This window comes from Theropithecus gelada, chromosome 1, assembly GCF_003255815.1.
Source record: "Theropithecus gelada isolate Dixy chromosome 1, Tgel_1.0, whole genome shotgun sequence".
NCBI classification, from domain to species: domain Eukaryota; kingdom Metazoa; phylum Chordata; class Mammalia; order Primates; family Cercopithecidae; genus Theropithecus; species Theropithecus gelada.
Genome location: NC_037668.1, coordinates 65,483,290 through 65,504,330, shown reverse-complemented (window position 1 = coordinate 65,504,330; position 21,041 = coordinate 65,483,290). Strand labels below are relative to the sequence as shown.

General features: G+C 51.8%; 3 protein-coding genes across 7 annotated transcripts; 1 reads left to right on the top strand and 2 right to left on the bottom strand.

Moving 5' to 3' along the window:
* Positions 1 to 68: 68 nt before the first annotated feature.
* On the bottom strand, positions 69 to 1,759 carry C1H1orf122 (chromosome 1 C1orf122 homolog). 3 transcript variants are annotated; one of them, XM_025382504.1, is made up of 3 exons: positions 1,082 to 1,759; positions 795 to 996; positions 69 to 549 (listed from the first exon to the last, which is right to left on the bottom strand). In XM_025382504.1, exons 1-3 carry the CDS (start codon positions 1,114 to 1,116, stop codon positions 454 to 456), a joined length of 333 nt encoding a protein of 110 aa, XP_025238289.1. In that variant the 5' UTR covers positions 1,117 to 1,759; the 3' UTR covers positions 69 to 453. The 3 variants fall into 3 exon arrangements, with proteins under 3 accessions (XP_025238289.1, XP_025238299.1, XP_025238280.1); XM_025382514.1 differs by having other exon boundaries at positions 1,215 to 1,719; XM_025382495.1 differs by having other exon boundaries at positions 446 to 996; positions 1,082 to 1,224.
* YRDC (yrdC N6-threonylcarbamoyltransferase domain containing) lies at positions 1,326 to 6,192 on the top strand. The gene is made up of 5 exons (XM_025382482.1): positions 1,326 to 1,729; positions 2,311 to 2,425; positions 2,549 to 2,668; positions 5,395 to 5,537; positions 5,842 to 6,192. Exons 1-5 carry the CDS (start codon positions 1,341 to 1,343, stop codon positions 5,912 to 5,914), a joined length of 840 nt encoding a protein of 279 aa, XP_025238267.1. The 5' UTR covers positions 1,326 to 1,340; the 3' UTR covers positions 5,915 to 6,192.
* A 2,111-nt stretch (positions 6,193 to 8,303) lies between these two features.
* On the bottom strand, positions 8,304 to 15,974 carry MANEAL (mannosidase endo-alpha like). 3 transcript variants are annotated; one of them, XM_025382460.1, is made up of 4 exons: positions 15,126 to 15,974; positions 14,015 to 14,124; positions 13,072 to 13,148; positions 8,304 to 10,001 (listed from the first exon to the last, which is right to left on the bottom strand). In XM_025382460.1, the coding sequence occupies exons 1-4, from the start codon at positions 15,673 to 15,675 to the stop codon at positions 9,986 to 9,988; spliced, it is 753 nt and encodes a 250-aa protein (XP_025238245.1). In that variant the 5' UTR covers positions 15,676 to 15,974; the 3' UTR covers positions 8,304 to 9,985. The 3 variants fall into 3 exon arrangements, with proteins under 3 accessions (XP_025238245.1, XP_025238235.1, XP_025238253.1); XM_025382450.1 differs by having other exon boundaries at positions 8,304 to 10,278; positions 15,126 to 15,735; XM_025382468.1 differs by lacking the exon at positions 13,072 to 13,148 and having other exon boundaries at positions 8,304 to 10,278; positions 15,126 to 15,375.
* Positions 15,975 to 21,041: the final 5,067 nt, after the last annotated feature.

Sequence of the window (21,041 nt, the reverse complement as noted above, 5' to 3'; positions counted from 1 at the left end):
ACCATTCCCCCCTTCCCAGCCATCAGTCTTGGAGAGGGAGGGGACAGAAAGGAAACGTCGGTCACCAGGAGAGTCTGCAGGTTTCCTTTTAATCAAGGCTCTGCTGAAGGTGTTTTGTGGGGCTAAAAGCCCCCAAAGCATGAAATGGACATGTAACATCACCTGGATCCCCCATAGCAGGCCAGACCACTCTGGCGAGCACTGCTGGTCTGCCCAAATCTGGGTAATCAGACTGGGTATTCATTGGCTACATTTCAAAGCACAGCACTGCTTCCAGCCAGGATGAAGTGGGAGTGAACCCAGCTGCTAGCAGAGCTGCCATTCCAGGCTGAGAGCCAGCCAAGTACCAGCCACTGCCAGTGAAGACTGGCCCCTTTACTGAAGGGAGTTGTTCAGAGTCCAGCCACCGGCCCTGGGGAGGGAGAGAAGTCAGGGCATCCGGCTTGGGGATGGTCAGGGCTCCGCAGCTCCATCGCCAGCATCCTTTGGAAAGCCGCCTCTGGTGGCGACAGCCGGCTGCGGGGGCGCTCCGGGTTTGGCTGAGACGTTCTAGTTGGAACAGAAAGGAAAAAAGTGAGGCTGGGAGGAAAGGCCTTGGATTAGGCCCCACAAGGATATGGCCATTTGGCATTTGGATAGTATTAACTTTTTCGAAACCTCTCACCACATCAACGGAGGTTAGGGATAAAGCAGTGGAGAGATACTTCCCCCCTCCAGGGTAAGCTAGGGCTTGGCCAGCCTAGCCAGTGGGCAGACCCCACCCCACCCCGGCCCAGCCCAGGGTGGGCACTAACCCCGCCACCAGCCGGCTCTGGGCGCCGGCGGCCCAGCTGCCGTAACATCTCCTCGCAGGCTGCGATGGTGTCCAGGAGCTGCCGCTGCCGCTGCTCCACCGCGTCCAGCAGCTGCTGGGCGCGCTCCTCCCGGGGCGCCTGCGGGGGTGGCCTCCCGCCGAGCCCCAGCCCCGCCTTCCCGCGGTCCACGCCGGCAGCCTCCCTGCCCGAGCAAGAGACAGACGGTCAGGGCCGGCGCTTGCGCGGGGCCGAGCCCCTTCCCCCCGCCCCGACGGGCCCCCTCTCACCCCCGTGACCAGTCTGAGCCCGGGCCCCATTCCATCTCCGCTTGCGCGGCCCGACCACCGCCCCCCTTTCGGCCGCCCCCCTCCCCAGCGCTGTGTTAGGGCTCCGCAAGGCCGGGCCCCGCCCCGTCCCCACCGGTCTCCTTCAATCCTCCTGGGGGTCGTGGTCCCTTTAAGCTGCCCGGCGCAGAGGTGGGGCCGAGTCTCCCGGACCGGAAGCTGGCTGGGAGCGTCACTTCCTCCCGGAAGCGGGCCTGGGCGGATGTCTCCGGCGCGTCGGTGCAGGGGGATGAGGGCCGCGGTGGCTGCCAGCGTGGGGTTGAGCGAGGGGTCCGCTGGCTCCCGGAGCGGCCGCCTCTTCCGCCCGCCGAGCCCCGCTCCGGCGGCCCCCGGGGCCCGGCTGTTGCGGCTCCCGGGGAGCGGGGCCGTGCAGGCCGCGAGCCCGGAGCGCGCCGGCTGGACCGAGGCGCTGCGGGCCGCCGTGGCCGAGCTGCGCGCCGGCGCCGTGGTGGCCGTCCCCACCGATACGCTATACGGTCTGGCCTGCGCGGCGAGCTGCTCGGCGGCTCTGCGCGCTGTGTACCGCCTCAAGGGTCGCAGCGAGGCTAAGCCTCTGGCCGTATGCCTCGGCCGCGTGGCCGACGTCTACAGGTGAGGCCGCCCCGACCCGGCCCCGCTGGGGGCGGCACCGCGGGAGGGGTTTCCGGTGACAGGCTTGGGAGACTGAGGCGCAGAGAGCGGGAGGGGCTTGTCCAGGCTTACCAAGGAATCCGGAACTGGAAGTGTGTACCGAGGACTTAACGTGCCCCAGGCCCTGAACTACATGCTGCTGAGAGGCAGCAACACACGAGAAAGGCGGGGGCCCTGTACCCTTGGCGCATTTGTACTAATCGGGGAGGCCCCCAGGAAAAAAGGAAAGAAACACAGTAGCTTAATTTAATAGCGAATGCCTTGTAGAAAATAAAACGTGGAGCTTGATCCCACCCACTATCACGGTAGCACAGCGGTGCAGCTGTTGTAGTCCCTCAGACCAGAGAGGCACATAGGCGCCAAGCCAGGGGTGCCCCTCTGGAGCCCTGCTTTCTGCTCAAGCTCTTAGGGAAGTGAAGCAGAGAGATAGGCGGCTCCCATTGTAAACTTGAAGGATTCCTTTCCTACGTGTGCCTAGAGTCTAGGAAAGGACCACCAGTGGTCCTTCATTTTGAATGGATTTATGCTCCTGTGTTTCCCAGATACTGCCGTGTGAGAGTACCTGAGGGGCTCCTGAAAGACCTACTGCCAGGACCAGTGACCCTGGTGATGGAACGCTCGGAGGAGCTCAACAAGGACCTAAACCCTTTTACGCCTGTGAGTCAAGTTTTCTCTTGTGTTTCCAGACTCCAGGCCACTTGGCTTTCACTAGGATCCAGATCAGACTTACCCTCTACCCCTTCCAACCTTTCTCATGATCCCCTTCCCCCTGCCTTATAGCTTGTAGGCATTCGGATTCCTGATCATGCCTTTATGCAAGACTTGGCTCAGATGTTTGAGGGTCCGCTTGCTCTCACTAGCGCCAACCTCAGCTCCCAGGCCAGTTCTCTGAATGTCGAGGTGAGTTTACCCAGTCCTTCCCCTGGAAATGTCACCAGCCCAAACACTGTTTCCTGTGAATCAGTGGCATTGATAGTGCACTGGGATTGCCAGGCGTGAGAGTCCTTGGGCCAACAGTGGAAAGGTTTCCCAGCTGGCAGGGAGGCGGTGGGGGGCAATATAAATTAAAGGAATTTGATTTTGTCTCAAAGTCTGAAAAGCCAGGGGGAGAATTGGTGTTTTTTTTTCTTATTGTCTTTATAATAATAGGAAAGATTATGGTAAGAACAGTGTCTTCCTCTTTTTTTGGAGATAACAGTTTTTGGAGAATACAGTTTAGGCTGTAAATCTTCAGGACAGTGCTGTAAAGAAAGATGAAGAAGGCCAAGGGCAGTAGCTTATGCCTGTAACCCCAGAACTTTGGGAGGCCCAGGCAGGCGGATCACCTGAGGTCAGGAGTTCGAGACCAGCCTGGCCCACATGACAAAAGTCCATCTCTAATAAAAAATACAAAAATTAGCCAGACATGGTGGCACATGCCTGTAGTCCAGCTACTCGGGAGGCTGAGGCAGGAGAATCACTTGAACCTGGGAGGTGGAGGTTACAGTGAACTGAGATTGTGCCATTGTACTCCAGCCAGGGCTCTAGAGAAAGACTCTGTCTCTTAAAAAAAAAAGGATGAAGTTTAGCTTCCAAAAAGTTAAATCACTTTTTCCAGGTCACGTAGCCATTAAGTGACTGACTCAGATTTTTACCCAATTTTTGACTTTTTTTTTTTTTTTTTTTTTTAAGTTAGAGTCTCGCTCTGTTGCCCAGGCTGGAGTGCAGTGGTTGGATCTCAGCTCACTGGAAGCTCCGCCTCCCGGGTTCACGCCATTCTCCTGTCTCAGCCTCCCGAGTAGCTGGGACTGCAGGCGCCCGCCACCACACCCGGCTAATTTTTTGTATTTTTAGTAGAGACGGGGTTTCACCGTGTTAGCCAGGATGATCTCGATCTCCTGACCTCGTGATCCGCCCGCCTCGGCCTCCCAAAGTGCTGGGATTACAGGCGTGAGCCACCGCGCCTGGCTCCAGTTTTTGACTCTTGTCCCTGTTGTCTTATCTCTGCCACAAACCAGATCAAAGAAAGGATCATCCTAATCCTTTCCTGGCTACATAGATTAGAACAAAGGAGGACACATAGAAATTTCAGTTCTTTTTCTTATTACCAAGATGTAAAACGTAGTTATAAGCTACATTGTGTCCCCAGACTCTGGGCCAGAGACATAGTATCACACATAGTATCCAGCATCAGGCCTTGGGCTTCCTTGGGCTTATTACATCCAGCTAATACGCCTGGATAGAGTAACTTGCGTGCAGTCACACAGAGATAGGATGGAAAGTCCAGAGTTGGAGCTCATATCTCTGCCCAGAACTCCATTCGATGGGGTTTTCCATGCCCAGACCTAGAGTGGGGCTCAGGGTTCTTGGAAAGTGAGAGTTCAGCATCCCTTCCCATTCTCAGAGTGCAGGTTTGACTTGGTCCTGGTGGCTGTACCCCAGGAGCAAGAATCGGGATGTGGCACAGAGAGAGGAGGTTTTTACCTTGTCAGCAGTCATTTGACCTGTCCAACACAGTAACTGGTATTTATGATTTCCTGTCCCAAATTCCCAGGCCTAACTGCTACTGCAGTGTCTTCATTGGAGGGATTGGGGAAGCTCTTGCTCAGTTAACAATTCAGTCCACTGTTCTAGGGGAGTATCCTTCTCATAGCCCAAAGACTGAGTGCTGGTGGCATGCAGAATCTACCATGTTCTGTTCTTCATACCCTGATCAGAGTTGCAGTGAGATCCAGGAGCATGGTTCTAGAGCTAGAAGGAGCTGGAATCACTTGTTCCAGGTCACACAGTCATTAAGTGACCAGATTTTTACCTAGTTTTTTTGTTTTGTTTTGTTTTGTTTGAGACAGAGTCTCACTCTGTTGCCCAGGCTGGCATGCAATGGCACCATCTCAGCTCACTGCAACCTTCACCTCCCAGATTCAAACAGTTCTGCCTCAGCCTCCTGAGTGAGTAGCTGGGATTACAGGCGCATGCCACCACACCCGGCTAATTTTTGTATTTTAGTAGAGACGGGGTTTCATCGTATTGGTCAGGCTGGTCTCAAACTCCTGGCCTCAAGAGATCCAGCCTCTCAAAATGCTGGGATTACAGGTGTGAGCCACCGTGCCCAGCCTTTTTACCTGGTTTTTGACTCTTGACCCTATTCTCCTATCTCTGCCCCAAGCCAGGGCAAAGAAAAGGTCATCCTAATCCTGTCTTGGCTTACATAGATTAGAACAAATGAAGACATAGGATTATCTAGTCCAGCCCACTTGTCTTGTAGGCCTGGATAGAGTAACTTGCGTGCAGTCACACAGAGATACAATGGAAAGTCCAGAGTTAGAGCCTGTATCTGTGCCTAGAACTCCATTCGTTGTACTTACATTTCCTAACTGAAGCAATGTATGACATTTCCTTTTGCCATAGCAAGATTTCTTTAAGCCCTAGATAGGTGTTACTTGGGGTACTAACCCAGGAGGGCTCCAGACCTCATAGAATGCAGTGTCCTTGGCACAGCTGACCTTAACTAAATGAAGCTCCTTTCTCTGCTTGGAGGAAGGTGACTTCTGTTTTGAGACTATATGGCCTTTGATGACTGCGTGCAGTTTAACATTATTGCATACACCAGGGATAGTGTCCATGCTCTTCCTTCTCCCTCTTCTCAGGAGTTCCGGGATCTCTGGCCTCAGTTGTCCTTGGTCATTGATGGGGGACAAATTGGGGGTGGCCAGAGCCCCGAGTGTCGCCTCGGCTCAACTGTGGTTGATTTGTCTGTGCCCGGAAAGTTTGGCATCATTCGTCCAGGCTGGTAAGTCTCATTCCTGTGGCGTGGGGAAATAATTTGAGGGAGGTTGGAGAGATGCAAAAAAGCTTTGACAAGATAAAGATGGTGCCTCCTATTCTTGCCCTGAGGGAGTGTGGGCCAGGTTTGGAGAAGTGGTAGTTGGAGTGGGATTAAGTTTGCTGGCTTTCTTAGGATTCAGAAGGTTTCATCATGGATTGATGAACAGGGCATAACAAGGCTAGACAGTTTCGATGTCCCTGCTCACCAGCTTCTGGTGGGCTTGGGACTTTGAGAAGTCAGACTGGTAACTGTCCTGTTTCCTCCTCAGTGCCCTGGAAAGTACTACAGCCATCCTCCAACAGAAGTATGGCCTACTTCCCTCACATGCGTCCTACCTGTGAAACTCTGGGAAGCAGGAAGGCCCAAGGCCTGGTGCTGGATACTATGTGTCTGTCCACTGATGACTGGCAAGGCCTCATTTGCAGAGGCCACTGGAGCTAGGGCACTAGCCTGACTGTTAAGGCAATGTGTCTTTCTGAGCACTGTAGACCAAGCCCTGGGAGCTGCTGGTTTACAGCTCGGGACAGGATGTATTGATTTGTAGTTTCATATATCAGCCAAAAGCTGAATGGAAAAGTTAAGAACATTCCTAGGTGGTCTTACTCTTTTTTTTTTTTTTTTGAGAAGGAGTCTTGCTCCGTCACCCAGGCTGGAGTGCAGTGGCTGGATCTCAGCTCACTGCAAGCTCCGCCTCCCGGGTTCACGCCATTCTCGTGCCTCAGCCTCCTGAGTAGCTGGGACTACAGGTTCCTGCCACCTCGCCCGGCTAGTTTTTTTTTTGTATTTTTTAGTAGAGACGGGGTTTCACCGTGTTAGCCAGGATGGTCTCGATCTCCTGACCTCGTGATCCGCCCATCTTAGCCTCCCAAAGTGCTGGGATTATGGGCTTGAGCCACCGCGCCTGGCCTAGATCGCCTTATTCTAATAAGTTTCTTCTGTTTTGTTTTTCAGTTGAAAAGTAATTTAAATGACAGATTTAGAATTTAGTGAGAGCCTTCTCTCTGGTGGGTGGTGGCATTTAAGGTTCAAACCAGCTAGAAGTGCTGGTGCTGTTTAAGAAGTCTCAGGTGGCTGCGTGTGGTGGCTCATGCCTGTAATCCCAACATTCTGGGAGGCCCAGGCGGGAGAACTGCTTGAGCCCAGGAGTTCAGAATCAGCCTGGGCAACATAGCAATACTGCATCTCATAAAAACTAATAAAAAGTCTCAGGTGACCAAAGGCATGGGTTGGGCTCCTGAAGCTAGAACCAGGTTTGGATAAAGATTGAAGAGCCGCAGACCACTCTTCCCTCTGAGCCACTCGGCCTAGTGGTGTCATGTATTGTAATTGCTGGCAGGGAGAGCAGTCTTTTTGGTGTAATAGTGGGATGTCTGCTCAGTTGGCAAGGGTTCAGTCCAAACTGAAGAATACTGGGAAATAAACCTCCACTATCCTTTTCAGCCAGGGACTTTTTCCTTATTTATTCGTAAATTATAGTTAATTATACCCGTAATAGCCTTGTTTAAATCCAGTGTTCTCTGCAGCCTTTTGTCTATTTATATGTGTACCAAGTGTTAAACATAATTACTGTTGGGCATTTGAACTTTGTTTTTCTTTAAAGAAATGCTGCTATTAAACATATTTGTAAATGGTTTATTCTTCTTTTGAATTATTTCCTTAGGGTAGGAGATTAGGTCAAACTGTATGAAGTATTTATGGCTCTCAATATGGATTAGCCTTCAGAAGAACTGAGTCAAGTTACACTGCCATTAGCAATGTGTGAGAATGGCTGCCCCTGCCCCCTGGCCTTGCCATGTTTAGTATTTTTCAAATTGTGCGTGTGTGAAATGAAGCCTGTGTTGCTACCCTCTGTAAATTACCATATGTCAACATCCAACCCTTTCAACTGTCCCTGCCTGCCTTGGTTTCCCCAGCTAAGCCCCAAACCAGGTGGCCAGGCCTGCTCATCTCTCCCGTGGAGTTTAATACCAGTTACCTAACTGGGGCTGGGTGTCCTTGAGGTGACCACTGGGGTCTGTTTCCTCCTTCCTCCGCTTCCCTCTTGCACCCTAGTTCCCAAAATTCCAATTCAGTCTTTTTTTTTTTTTTTTTTTCTGGAGACAGAATCCCTGTTGCCCAGGCTGGAGTGCAGTGGCACAATCTTGGCTCGCTGCAACCTCTGCCTCCCACTTTCAAGTGATTCTCACACCTCAGCCTCCTGAGTAGCTGGGACTACAGGTGTGCACCACCATACCCTACTAATTTTTTTGGTATTTTTAGTAGAGATGGAGTTTTGCCATGTTGGTCAGGCTGTTCTTGAACTCTTGGCCTCAAGTGATCCACCCGCCTTGGCCTCCCAAAGTTCTGGGATTACAGGTGTGAGCCAAGGCACTCGGCCTATTTTTAATTTTTTTAAAGACACGTCTCACTGGGTTGCCCAGGCTGGTCTCGAACTCCTGAACTCAACTGATCCTTCCACCTCAGCCTCCCAGAGTCCTGGGATTACAGGCCTGAGCGACCACGCCCAATTCAGTCTTGAGCCCATAAACTTCTCAGTACAGTGGTTTCCAATGCACCTGTTTTCAAGTATATCCTAAGAATCTTGTGAGGTGTTAACAGGGAGGGGCCTACTTTAATCAGGGTGCCTGCAATTAGCATATTCGTTTATTTGTAAATAAGCACTGGTTTGTTAATTCCCTCTAGAAATCTTGTTTAGTAATTTGTTTTCCTTTTTTTGTTTTTTGTTTTTTTTGAGACAGTCTTGCTCTTGCCCAGGCTGGAGTCCAGTGGTGCCACATTGGCTCACTGCACCCTTGGCCTCCCAGGTTCAAGCAATTCTCCTGCCTCAGTCTCCCAAGTAGCTGGGATTACAGGCACCCAGCACCACACCCAGCTAATTTTGGTGTTTTTAGTAGGGCCGGGGTTTCACCATGTTGGCCAGGCTGGTCTCGAACTCCTGACCTCAGGTGATCCACCCGCCTCAGCCTCCCAAAGTGCTGGGATTACAGGCATGAGCCACCGTGCCCGGCCTTGTTAGTAATTTCTTAAGCAAACCTACTTGTGGTAAAGCCATAGCCAGCCCAACTCATATGTCAGTTTGTCACAGAATCTAAGGTCAGAATTTGTGAGGTCTTAAAGAGAGCAAAAGGAATGCTTACTTGAGAATACCAGTTCATATTTAATTACTACAAATCACAGTAGCACTGAACATGGCTCTAGTGAGTGGGCCTCAGTCAGTTCAGGCAGCTAAAGGGAGGGGGTTTCCTCCTAGTCCTCTCCCTGGAGCTAAATATGCATCTGGGAAAAATGAGGCTCTGGAGCACAGAGGTATTTTTTTAGAGGAGAAAGAACTGAATGCCCAGCACTAGGTAAAACTGCAAAAAGAAAAACAACTGTGCCCAGGCACTAGCTACAAGGCCACACCAGATAAGGAAAGCTGGGTCCTGGAAGCTTCAGGACAGGAACTCTTCCTTGGTCAAGTTTTCCCCAGCACCTAGCACATAGGAAGGTGCTTGATGAGTGAGTGTTACATGAACCTGTGAGTGCTCAGGATGATTTCCTGATAATTGGGTTCAGGAATCTACTGGGAGGAGCTTAAACCTAGAAGTTCCCTTTTTGAAAGTCTCAAATATGGTTCCCTAACTTAGAGAAGACAGATGATGTGAGAAGGAGGCCTGAGGAGAGGACGCAGACTGGCAGAAGGGAGCAGGGCACATGCGAGCCCAGACCCTGACACCCTTCCAAGGGTGGTGAGTGGGTGGCCACTACACAGCACCGGCCTGCTGCAGAGTTCAAAATTAGAAGGGGTTACATGAAAGTGTTACCGGAACGTGGAGCTGCCCTGGGCTAAGTTCAGTCACCTGCCAGCCTCTGCCATTCCCATCACCGCAGAGCACCCCAGCACCACTCGCCTGAGGAATGGTCTCTGTGCTGCACAGGCCCAGGCCTGACAGCCCACCCAGAAGCACCTAGCTGCTGACCTCTGACCTGGGAATGAGTGAGTGCCTACAACCTCAGCTGAACCCCACGTGGTGACATCTTCCAGCAAGGCAAGGACATCAGCTCCTCACGTCCCTGTTTACAGGCCCCTCACATGAGCCACTGCTCCTTCTCTTTGATGAAGTGCTCTGCCCAGCGGCGGGTCAGCTCCAGGTACAGGCTGGGCTGGTGAGGCAGGTAGTCCAGATACAGGCGGGTGGGTGTCTTCTTGGGAATGGCCTTCTCAATCTGGGTGCCCTCGTGCCACTCATTGAAGGAGGTGATGGAGACGATCTCGGGCCTCACCGTCAGGGCCGCCTGCAGGGCCGTCTCATAGTACTTGCCATTGACCCTGTTGCGCGTATTGTGGTTGTTCCAGGGCCGAATGCTGGTGTCTATGTAGCCAGGCCCCACACTGGGGATGAACATGAGGTTGTTGGCATCACAAAAGTTCTTCACAGCTTTCCAGTTCTGATGGGAAGAACCAAAGGAGAAACCATTGGAGGCAAAGTAGGTGTACATGCCGTCAAATCCGGCGGCCAGGATGTCGTGGGTGTGACCCTCCTCCACCAGCAGCGCTATGAAGACCCCATCATAGGGCGTGTTGCGGATTGAGTGGGGCCCGTTTGGTGTCAGGAGGTGGGCCCAGGCCTCAGGGGACGTCAGGTATGAGTCGTAGATATAAAAGAGTGGGAGGCTCTTCCCCATGCTGTTCTTATAGCGGTAAAATGCACCATGGGAGCCATACCTGAGAAAGAGAAAGAAGAGCCTCAGCTGGATGGGAGAGACCAGCACCAACTGTAGGACCTGCCGTGGATGAGATCTGGATGCCACACAGCCCAGTTTTGGAGCCAGTCAGTCTCCACAGTTGGACTCATCATGCCTCTAAGCAAGAACCTCGTTCCCCTCCTTCCTCTCCCCAGTTGTCATTCCTAAGCCTCACTTCCCTACCCTTAGCCAAGCCACTACCATCTTTCATCTGGATTGCAACAACTGGTCTCCAGGCTTCCATCCTGCCTCCGTAAAATCCATTCATTATTCCCACCTACTTGATCTGGCCTTGCCTACCCCATTCCTGCTCTTTACCCACCTATTACTCCCCATCTGGCCTTTCTATCCGGCTGTCACGTATCATGCAAGCTTGTTTCATCTTATGGGCCTAGCATCTGCCAGCCCTCTGCTTGGAATTTTCTCCCTGCCTCCGGATCTTTGCAGAGCTGACCCTTTTTCTTTTTTCTTCTTACTACTTTTTTTTTTTTTTTTTTTGAGACAGAGTCTTGCTCTGTTGCTCAGAGCTGGAGTGCAGTGGATGATCTCAGCTCTCTGCAACCTCCACCTCCTGGGGTTCAAGCGATTCACCTGCCTCAGCCTCTCAAGTAACTGGAATTAGAGGCACCCGTCACCACACCTGGCTAATTTTTGTATTTTTAACAGAGATGGTGTTTCACCATGTTGGCTAGGATGGTCTTGAACTCCTGACCTCAGGCAATCCACCCGCCTCAGCCTCCCAAAGTGTTGGGATTACAGGCATGAGCCACCGCGCCTGGCTTTTTTTTTTTTTTTTTTTTTAATATTCTTAAGACAGAGTCTCACTGTATCGCCCAGGCTGGAGTACAGTGGTGCCATCATAGCTCACTGCAACCTCAAACTCCTGGGCTCAAGTGATCCACTCACCTCAGCCCCCCCAAATAGCTGGGACCACAAGCATGCATCACCATGCCCAGCTAATTTTTTAAAAAAGATTTTGTAGAGATGGGAGTCTCCCCATGTTGCCCAAGCTGGTCTCAAACTCCTGACCTCAAGTGATAACTCCCACCTCAGCCTCCCAAAGTGCTGGGATTACAGGTGTGAGCCACCACACCCAGCCCTGACTGCTCATTCAGGTGTTAGCTCACCTGTTTTCTCTTCAGACTCACCTGACCTGACTACCCATTCTTACGTAGTTTCTTGGGCATACTCTAGCACAAAATCCTGTATAGATCAGTTTGATTTTTCCCATTTAGTTACTGTCTGCTCCACAATACCTGCAACATACACTAGAAAGTAAACATGAAATTAGAAACTTTGCTAGTCCTACCCATTACTGTACAGCTGGGCTTAAGACAATGCCTGGACACATGTAGGCACTCAATACTCTTTTTTTTTTAAGAGACAGAGTCTTGCTCTGTTCTCAGCTGGAATGCAGTGGTATAATCATGGCTCACTGTAACCTTGAACTTCTGGGCTCAAGTGATCCTCCCACCTCTGCCTTCCAAGTACCTAGGACTACAGGCATGCATTGCTATGCCCAGCTAATTTTTTTTTTCAGTAGAGATGAGGTCTTGCTTTGTTGCCTAGGCTGGTCTCAAACTCCTGGCCTCAAGCAATCAATCCTCCCACCTCTGCCTCCCAAAGCCCTGGGAGGCCGGGTGCGATGGTTCACACCTGTAATCCCAACACTTTGGGAGGTTGAGGTGGGCAGATCATCTGAGGTCAGGAGTTCAAGATCAGCCTGGCCAACATGGTGAAACCCCAGGCTGGAGTAAAGTGGTGCCATCATAGTTCACTGCAACCTCAAACTCCTGAGCTCAAGTGATCCACTCACCTCAGCTCCCCCAAGTAGCTGGGACCATAGGTGTACATCACCACGCCCAGGTAAAGATACAAAAATACAAAAGTTAGCTGGGCGTGGTGGCGGGCACCTGTAATCCCAGCTACTCGGGAGGCTGAGGCAGGAGAATCACTTGAACCCGGGAGACAGAGGTTGCAGTGAGCCAAGATTGTGCCACTGCACTCCAGCCTGAGCAACAGTGAGATTCTGTCTNCAGTGAGCCAAGATTGTGCCACTGCACTCCAGCCTGAGCAACAGTGAGATTCTGTCTCAAAAAAAGAAAGGAAAAAAAAAAAAAAAAAGCACTGGCATTACAGGCATGAGCCACCACACCCAGCCTCATTCAATACTTACTTATTTATTTTTGAGACTCAGTCTTGCTCTGTCACCCAGGCTGGAGTGCAGTGGTGTGATCTTGGCTCACTGCAACCTCTGCCTCCCAGATTCAAGTGATTTTCCTGCCTCAGCCTCCTGACTAGCTGGGATTACAGGTGTGCACCACCATGCCTGGCTAATTTTTTTATTTTTAGTAGAGACGGGGTTTCACCATGTTAGTCAGGCTGGTCTCAAACTCCTGACCTCATGATCTACCTGCCTCAGCCTCCCAAAGTGCTGGGATTACAGGCGTGAGCCACCGCGCCTGGCCTTCATTCAATACTTTTTGAATGAATAAATGAGGTGCCTACATTGTAGAAGTCACTTTCACATATATTAACTTGTGTGATTCTCACAAGACTCCAAGGTTACGAGGCTTGCCTCATCACAGATTAGAAGCCACAGAACAGGAATTGAAACCCAGGCTGCCTGACTTTAGGCCCAGTACTCTCCTACTATAAAACAGCTGCTGGGAACACAGACATTATGCCCTGTGTCTCTTGACCTGCCCCTCCAAACCTATCCCTACCTCCATTTTGATCCCCACCGAAATCCCAGCCCCCAGAACAGCCTTACGTGTCAATGATGTACTTGATGTTGTCATGTACAGTGATGTCATCCCGGCCCTTGTAGGGTTGGATGTGGAAGGCCACCTGCCACAAACAGAGGAGTAACTGGTCAGGTGAGTGTCTATCCAGGGGCCACAACATATCAGGCTCAGGATCTAACCATGGCCTGGAGGAGAGGCTGAGTTCAAAAGAGTGCCTGGCTGGTGGGCACAGTAGAGATAAAGGCAGCTGCTGCCCTTAGAGGCCAAAACAGGGGTGAGCAGTTTGCCCATCTCCTGCAGCATGGCATGTGGGAAGCATTTTGGTGGCTAATAGGTTTCAACCAAGTGGTTGGTGCTAGCTGCCTGAAACAGTGGAAGAAGTATGCTGAAGCTGTGTCGGTGGGAAACTGCTGTGATCTGTTAGACATGTCAGTGGTGGAATTCCCCTCAGGAATGGGGAGTGGGGCTTTTCTTCCTTCTCTATCATTTTTCTTCCTTCACCACAGAAGCAAGGGATGACTTACTCGATTGGCACATGTAGGGAAATGCTTCGTCCAGCTCCATCCTTCCTCTTGAAAGTGAGCCCACCTGCTGAGAACACCTGTCTACTCCTCGAGGTCCAGCACTGCCTCCCACTAGAGAGTTGAGTCTGCAGGTCCCTTTGGCTCTTGCCTACCCTTTATCCACCAGGGTTTACAACCTAACCTCTATTACTATTTAACAAAAGTGATAATTATTTAGTCTTCTCTTGGTCCTATATTTAGTTTTCTCAGTTTTCTTAGAATTCAAAACACTAAGAGCAACATAGGCACCATTTATCTGAACCCTCCCCCAAAACTACACTTGCCACATATTTGTTATCCCTGGGCTACTGCCAAGAACTTCTGTAGAGGCACTAACCCTGTGGGCGGAGGAGAGCACCTCTCCAGAATAGGGCAGAGAGCACGTGGGCTCTTCTTGGAGACTCACCTGGATGCTGTACTGATGGGCGGTGTCCAGAATGGCGGGCACCAGGTCATCCGAGGGCTCTCCATTATCATCAGCCATGCCAGGTGGGTACCAGGACAGGACCAGGACGCCTGAGACGCAATACAGAGGCCACTTCAGAGACACACAGTACCCCCCTCAACAGAGATTTTTTTTCTCACAAACCTCCAGTTGCAAAAATGGTTTCTAAAAAACTGCAGCAAGCTTCCTGCCAGGTTCACTTCCGGCAGATGAGTCCCAGAGCCTCGCGCCCCGGAGCTGTCCACGCCCGCGGTGCTGAAGCGCAGTGCCTGCGGGAACCGTAGCGCGCCAGGCCGGAAGGGAGCCAGGCTTTAGAGTGCATCAGCAAGTAGTAGAACAAAGGGAATGGGTGGACAGTGCCACACCCACCTGGAAGCCACAAGCTTACCTCTGAAAAAGAGAAGCCCCCTAACCCCTAACATGCCACATGGAGAAGAGCCCTGAGCAGAGGCCATCTGTAAAACCAGCAGAATTCAGTGATGATATCCGAAATAAGTGAGCCTTCCCTCCCCAGCCTACAAAGGAGGCGCCCAGGGACCTTCCCTCTAGCTGGGTGCTTGATGAAAAGCCTCTAAACCCCCAACACTACCCCCAACTGCAAATACAGCAGAGGCCTTCATGGAACATGGGCACACTTTCCTCTCTGCAGCCAGTAAAAGCAGGAAGGGCTACTGCTCTACCCTGTACCTGCCGTGAAAGCAGAGGCGACCGTAGGTTCCACTCCTCTGAACCCCAGATCCTGCGGGCCAGGACTCCAGGCCTCACTTCCCATTGCCCAACAAATTTGAAGACTCTGCCTCCCTCTCCTGGTGCAAACTCCCAGCAGGTCCGCCCTATGGAAGGGCCCTGGATGTTAGGGGTCGAAGGGCCCAGGTAGGGGGTCTGAATACTAGACGGAGGGGGCGGTGTCGCATGGTGGGCCCAGGATGAGAGTGGGAGGGAACAGCTAAGAAGCCAGGGTGGCGGGTAAGTGGGACCAAACGCCCGGTGACAGGACCAGAGGGAGCTGGGATGTGGGAAGGAGGAAGGGCGAGGCTGGGGGGCAGGGTCGCCCGGGGTGGGGGGCGCTCACCGATGGCGGCTTCCTTGAGCTGGGTCATGTGCTCCCGCAGCACTTCGGGGTCCCGGGAGCTGTAGGGCCCCAGCTCCGGGTAGAAGCTGGATCCCAAGTCGTCTGGGGGGCTGTGGCGGCCGCGGGGGTAGCTGGCCGAGATCTTGGGGTCCCAGTGCGGCACCATGACGTGGTCCCAGTGAATGTAGTGGCCCTCGCGCCGCGGGCTCCCGTACCACGAGTAGTAGAAGGCATGCAGGTCCGAGTAGACGCTCAGGCTCTGCCCGGGGGCGGGCTCGGCCTCCGCGGGTGCCGGCCCAGGGGAGCCGCCAGGGTCCGCGGTGCGAGGCGGCGGCGGCGGCGGGGGCGGGGCGGCAGGGGCTGCCGGGGCCCGGGCAGCGGGCGCTGGGGCCGCCTCCGGGCGTCGCTCAAAGGGCGCCAGCTCCAGGCCCGGGCCCAGCGCCGGGAGTCCGTCCGGAGCCTTGAGCGTGCGCAGGCCCATGAGGGTGCCGAAGGCGAAGAGCAGCACCAGGAACAGAGCTATGCAGGCGCGGCGCCGCCGCCGGGCCATGGCCGACCGTGCGCTCCTGCGGCCGCCCCGCTACCTCCCCGCGCGCCGCGCCATGGCCGCCTGCCCGCCCGCACGCTTCCTTGGGAGACTGTGCGCCCGGCAGAGCGCGGCGTGGGCGGCGCCCGGCCTGTCCCCGCAGTGCGGGCGGGCTCGGCACACAGGACGCAGGCGGCGCGGACCAAGTGGCCGCGAGCCGAGGGGGAACTGGACGCCGAGGGCGACGCAAGGCCCAGCGAACGGCGAGTTTCGGGCCACAGGAGCAGAGACCTGAGTCAGGCCGCGTGGCCCGCGGAGGAAGAGTCCTTCCTATACAAAGCCAGTTCCCTCAAGCCTGGCTGCCTGGGCGGCGGGTGGCGGCGCCTCGCTGGGGAGCGGGGACGCAGGCCTTCCGGAGCGCCGGAGAGGGGCGGCGCGGCGGCAGCGCTGGGGCGGCGGGGGCGGCGGCGGGGGCGGCGGCGGGGGCGGGGGCGGGGGCAGGGGCAGGGAGGGGAGGAAGCGCGCGTTGGTGGTCCTCTCCCCAAGGATTTCCTTCTCTGTCGATCCCTCTTTACTGACTTCACTGGCCCCCTCCCTACGGGTCTCAGTGCCACCCTTCTAGCCCCACGTACCCCATCCCTCGGCCCCCCTCCCCGGCACCCCAGGCAGCCCCTGAATCTCGGTGGAACGGGCGTCGAGAAATCTCGAGGAGTCGGACCCTACAGTCGCCAGCCGGGGACTGGCGGGCGGAGGGCAACCGTGACTCGAGCAAGGTCACACTGACTGGGCCTGGACCCCGGGTCAGGACGCACTCTCCAAAGCTCGCACTCTCCAAAGCACTTCCACGCGATCTGAAAAGCAAGCACTCAGTACATTTGTGTCTTTCTTCCTGGATTCTGGGCTCCAGAGGACAGGCCCCGTCTTATTTACCTTGTTAGACGCCAGGGGCTGCCAGGACAGGACCTGACACTCGCTTCCTAGTGCCGTTTGAGTGAGTACCAGCCCCTGGTGTGATAGTCTGTAGATAAAAGCTTTTCACTGGATATTGCTAGAGTTCCTACACTGCGTTATTCATTACTTCATTTATTCAAAAGATAGTTTTGTTTATCATATGCCTCCTTCAGTGATCCGCAATGACAGCAACTTTGTTTCATTGCATGTCTAAAACAGTGCTTAGGATGATGGCGGGCATCCAGTTCTTATTGGTTAAGTAAAATGAATTATAGGGAACCCAGGAAGAGGAGCAGCAAGGTTGGGAAGTGTTGGTAGACCTGCAGCCCAGGAAAGTGAGCTTGAGAGACCTTATGGTGCTAAGTGTGAATGAAGTGGAATGCCTTCAGCTCCAGGTTGCAGATTCCTGATTCAGCCTGGCTTAAGGAATATGCCAATATATCAACTTGCAAAGCAAGAAGCCCAATGGCAGGACAGAGTGGGTATATTCTCTGATCTAACAATGTCATCAGTGAGATGTTCCCGTCTCACTCTTCTACTCTCCCCACCACTGACTCATATACAAAGCCTGTTCCCCTCATGCCACAAAGTGGCTGCTATGGCCATTGACTCCTCCTCCCATTCCACAGGCAAGGGTAAGACTGATTTCTCTCTCCCAGAAGTCCTAAACAAACATCTCATTGAATCTCATTGATCTAATCTGGTTTAGGCCTTTTTATGCCAGACAAATTGTTGCCGAGGGGAATAGAATTACCTTGACTAGATTAGATTACATTTGTGGAGTGGGTTAAATGTTGGAGAGAATACCATGTCTACCAAAGAATGAGGTGACTCTGGGAATAGAAAGACTGAGAAGAGGCCGGGTGTGGTGGCTCACGCCTGTAATCCCAGCACTTTGAGAGGCTGAGGCGGGTGGATTGCCTGAGCTCAGGAGTTCGCGACCAGCCTGGGCAACACGGTGAAACTCTGTCTCTACTAAAATACAAAAAATTAGCCAGGTGAGGTGGCGGGCTCCTGTAGTCCCAGCTACTTGGGAGGCTGAGGCAGGAGAATTGCTTGAACCTGGGAGGCAGAGGTTGCAGTGAGCTGAGATCACACCACTGCGCTCCAGCCTGGATGGCAGAGTGAGACTCCGTTTCAAAAAAAGAAAGGAGAGAGAGAGAGAGAGAAAGAAAAGAAAACGGGTAAGGATGGAACTCTCAGAAGGAAGGAAGGAAGGAAGGAAGGAAGGAAAGAAAGAAAGAAAGAAAGAAAGAAAGAAAGAAAGAAAGAAAGAGAGATAGAAAGAAAGAAAGAAAGAAAGAGAAAGGAAGGAAGGAAGGAAGGAGAGAAGAGAGGAGAGAAGAGAAGAAAACGGGTAAGGATGGAACTCTCAGAAAGAAAGAGAAAAGAAAAGAAAGAAGGAAGGAAGGAGAGAAGAGAAGAAAAGAAAACGGGTAAGGATGGAACTCTCAGGAACACCAGCATTTCTGGGACAGGCAGAGGAAGGAGAGAGTCTAAGAAGGAAACAGAAGGAATCATTAACTAGGAACTAAAAGAACAGGGAATGGGTGGTGGTCGTTTTGGAAAACTAGTGGGAAGGTTTCCCCAGCTCCCAGTCATCCCACTATTTCTGGGATGCCCTGAAACAGTTGTTTCCCCTGATGGCTATGCCTGGAGTCCCTGACACTGCCACCTGGCCATGATGGTTTGACCCAGGCCTAGAACTCTGACCTGGTGGTCAGAGTTGGACCAGTGATAGCATCCCGTCTTCCATTGGACCAATCATGAATACTGACCCAAAGGGCATCAATTCCAATCATTTTTTGGGATTTTACTCTCTGGTCTGGAGGAGAGATTTTATTGTCTTTAAAGATAATGCCATTTGCCGGGTGTGGTGGCTCATGCCTGTAATCGCAGCACTTTGGGAGGCTGAGGTGGGAGGATGACTTGAGTTCAGGCATTTGAGATCAACCTGGGTAACATAGTGAGACCTCATCTCTACAAAAAATTAAAATACATTAGTCGGCCATGGTGGCATACGCCTGTACTCCCAACTACTCGGGAGGTTGAGGTGGGAGGATCACTTGAGCCTGAGAGGTCAAGGCTACAGCGAGCTGTGATGACACCACTGCACCCCAGCCTGGGTGACCAAGTGAGACCCTCTCTCAAAAACAAACAAACAAACAAACAAACAAGATAATGCCATTAGAGGGAGGGGACAGAGAGAAACTTAGTGGTATTGGAGTCCTGATTTCAGTTTTCCCGGCAGTCTAGTTGCAGTGTGAAACCCGGACCATTCTTCCAATAAGTTACCTTTTTATTCTGAGCAAGGTGAGCTGATGGAGCTGACTATTGATTGCCTATCAATCTCTGACAAGACCAAGAAGGGGACTTGGGAGCAGGAGGTCATTTGGGAGATAATCTCAGGAAGTAAGAGTTAGGAAGTGAACAGAATGAGACAAGAACAAAAGAAAAGCCAAACCAATGGTGCACTGAGGATGTCGCTGCTATAGATAATGGGGCCTTAATTCTGCCAGGTCGTTTCAGAAGTGTACAAATGCCTCTCAGAGTTAGGAGGTGTGAGGCTGAAGCAATTATCTACTGACCCCCTCCTCCACTGATCAAGCATTTTCCCTAGGGGAGTTAACTTCCTTGTATTTCTGGTCTCCTGTTGCCAAGCAGACTCCCAGGACATCAGAGAAGGTTTTGAAGCAGGTATAAAGAGAGACAGACATTATTTATTCAAGTGGGATGCCGCCAGTGCGAGGAAGACTAAGCTTGCACAGAACCATCCATCCTAGATGTACTCATTTTCTAAGCTGTCGTAACAAATTACTATACATTTAGCAGTTAAAACAGCACAAAAGTTTACTGTCTCATGATTTCCGTAAGTCAGAAGTCTAGGCACAGTGTGGCTTAGTGAGTTCTCTGGTTGGAATCTCACGAAGCCAAAATTAAGGCGTTGTCAGGTTACACTGCTTTCTAGGCTCTAGGAACGGATCTACATCCAGCTCAATGGCAGAATTCAGTTCCATACAATTGCAGGGCTAAGGCCCCCATTTGCTTGCTGACTGTCATCTGGGGAGTCTTTCTCAGGTTCTAGAGGCTTGCTGCATTTCTTGGCTTGTAGACCCCTTCTTCCATCTTCAAAGTCAGCAACATCAGATCTTGTCCTTCTCACACTTTGGATCTCTCTAACCTCCCTCTCTACCTCTCTCTCGTACCTTCCTCTTCTGGTTTTAAGAGCTCATGTGATATATGAGATGCCGTCAGATAATCCAGGGTAACTTCCCCAGTTAAAGGTTAATTATTGGCCGAGTGTGGTGGTTCATGCCCGTAATCCCAGCACTTTGGGAGGCCGAGATGGGAGGATCACTTGAGCCCAGGGGTTCGAGGCCAGTCTGAGCAATATAGCAAGACCCTGTTGCTACAAAAAAAAAAAAAAAAAAAAAAAAAGGCCAGGCACAATGGCTCACACCTGTCCCAGTACTTTAGGAGGCCAAGGTGTGTAGGTTGCTTGAGCCCAGAAGTTAGAGACCAGCCTGGGTAACATAATGAGACCTCATCTCTAAAAATTTTTTTAATTAAAAAAATTATAAAATATAAGGTCAACTAATTAGTAAACTTCATTCCATTCCACAAAGTCCCTTCACAACAGTAACTAGATTATTTTTAATTGAGTAGCTAGAGGGCAGGAATCTTGGTGGGGGACATCTTAAGAGTTCTGCCTAAAAACTGTTCCTAAAATCAAGGTGGACCAAAGAGATGTGACACACGGCATTCAAGGTGTGTATTACACCCATTCTATCGATTAGAATGTGTGTTCAGCCACAAATAAGAAGGAAAGCAGCTAAACATGGCTTAAAGTGCTTCTCAGACTTTAGTGCGCATGTCAGTCCCCTGAGGATCTTGTTAAAAATATAGATCCTGATTCAGTAGGTCTGGAATGAAACCTGTTTTTTTGTTTTGTTTTGTTTTGTTTGTTTGTTTGTTTTTTGAGACAAGGTCTCACCCTATCACCCAGTCTGGTGTGCAGTGGCGCAGTCACAGCTTACTGCAACCTTCACCTCCTGGGCTCAAGCAGACTTCCCACCTCAGCCTCCCAAGTAGTTGAGACTGCAGGTGTGCATCACCACACCTGGCTAATTTTTGTTTCTGTTTTTGTTTTTTGGTAGAGATGGGGTTTCGCCATGTTGCCCAGGCTAGTCTCAAATTCCTGGGCTCAAGCAATCCACCTGCCTCAGTATCCTGTAGTGCTGAGATGAGAGCCACTGTGCCTGGCCAAGAGTCTATGTTTCTAATACGATGCCAGGTGATGCTGATTTGACTGGTCCTTTAGGGCTTAGAGTATAGTGTATTTATTACCCCAGATATTAAGGAGTCTTTAACTAGTCTGGTTCTAGAGATGGTTAATGTAAGGGTTCAAAGACACTGTGACATCAGATCACCTTCTCTGT

What these genes read in the sequence shown, in the direction of transcription:
- C1H1orf122 (XM_025382495.1), bottom strand. Translation starts at nt 1,116, where the DNA reads ATGGAATGGGGCCCGGGCTCAGACTGGTCACGGGG. An exon ending in GGCTCAGACTGGTCACGGGG is followed by an intron (nt 997 to 1,081) that starts GTGAGAGGGGGC and finishes TTGCTCGGGCAG; the next exon opens with GGAGGCTGCCGGCGTGGACC.
- YRDC (XM_025382482.1), top strand. Translation starts at nt 1,341, where the DNA reads ATGTCTCCGGCGCGTCGGTGCAGGGGGATGAGGGCCGCGGTGGCTGCC. An exon ending in CGCGTGGCCGACGTCTACAG is followed by an intron (nt 1,730 to 2,310) that starts GTGAGGCCGCCC and finishes TGTGTTTCCCAG; the next exon opens with ATACTGCCGTGTGAGAGTAC. An exon ending in ACCTAAACCCTTTTACGCCT is followed by an intron (nt 2,426 to 2,548) that starts GTGAGTCAAGTT and finishes CCTGCCTTATAG; the next exon opens with CTTGTAGGCATTCGGATTCC.
- MANEAL (XM_025382450.1), bottom strand. Translation starts at nt 15,675, where the DNA reads ATGGCCCGGCGGCGGCGCCGCGCCTGCATAGCTCTGTTCCTGGTGCTG. An exon ending in GCTCAAGGAAGCCGCCATCG is followed by an intron (nt 14,125 to 15,125) that starts GTGAGCGCCCCC and finishes ATTGCGTCTCAG; the next exon opens with GCGTCCTGGTCCTGTCCTGG. An exon ending in ATCAAGTACATCATTGACAC is followed by an intron (nt 10,279 to 13,071) that starts GTAAGGCTGTTC and finishes TCTCTTTCTCAG; the next exon opens with GTATGGCTCCCATGGTGCAT.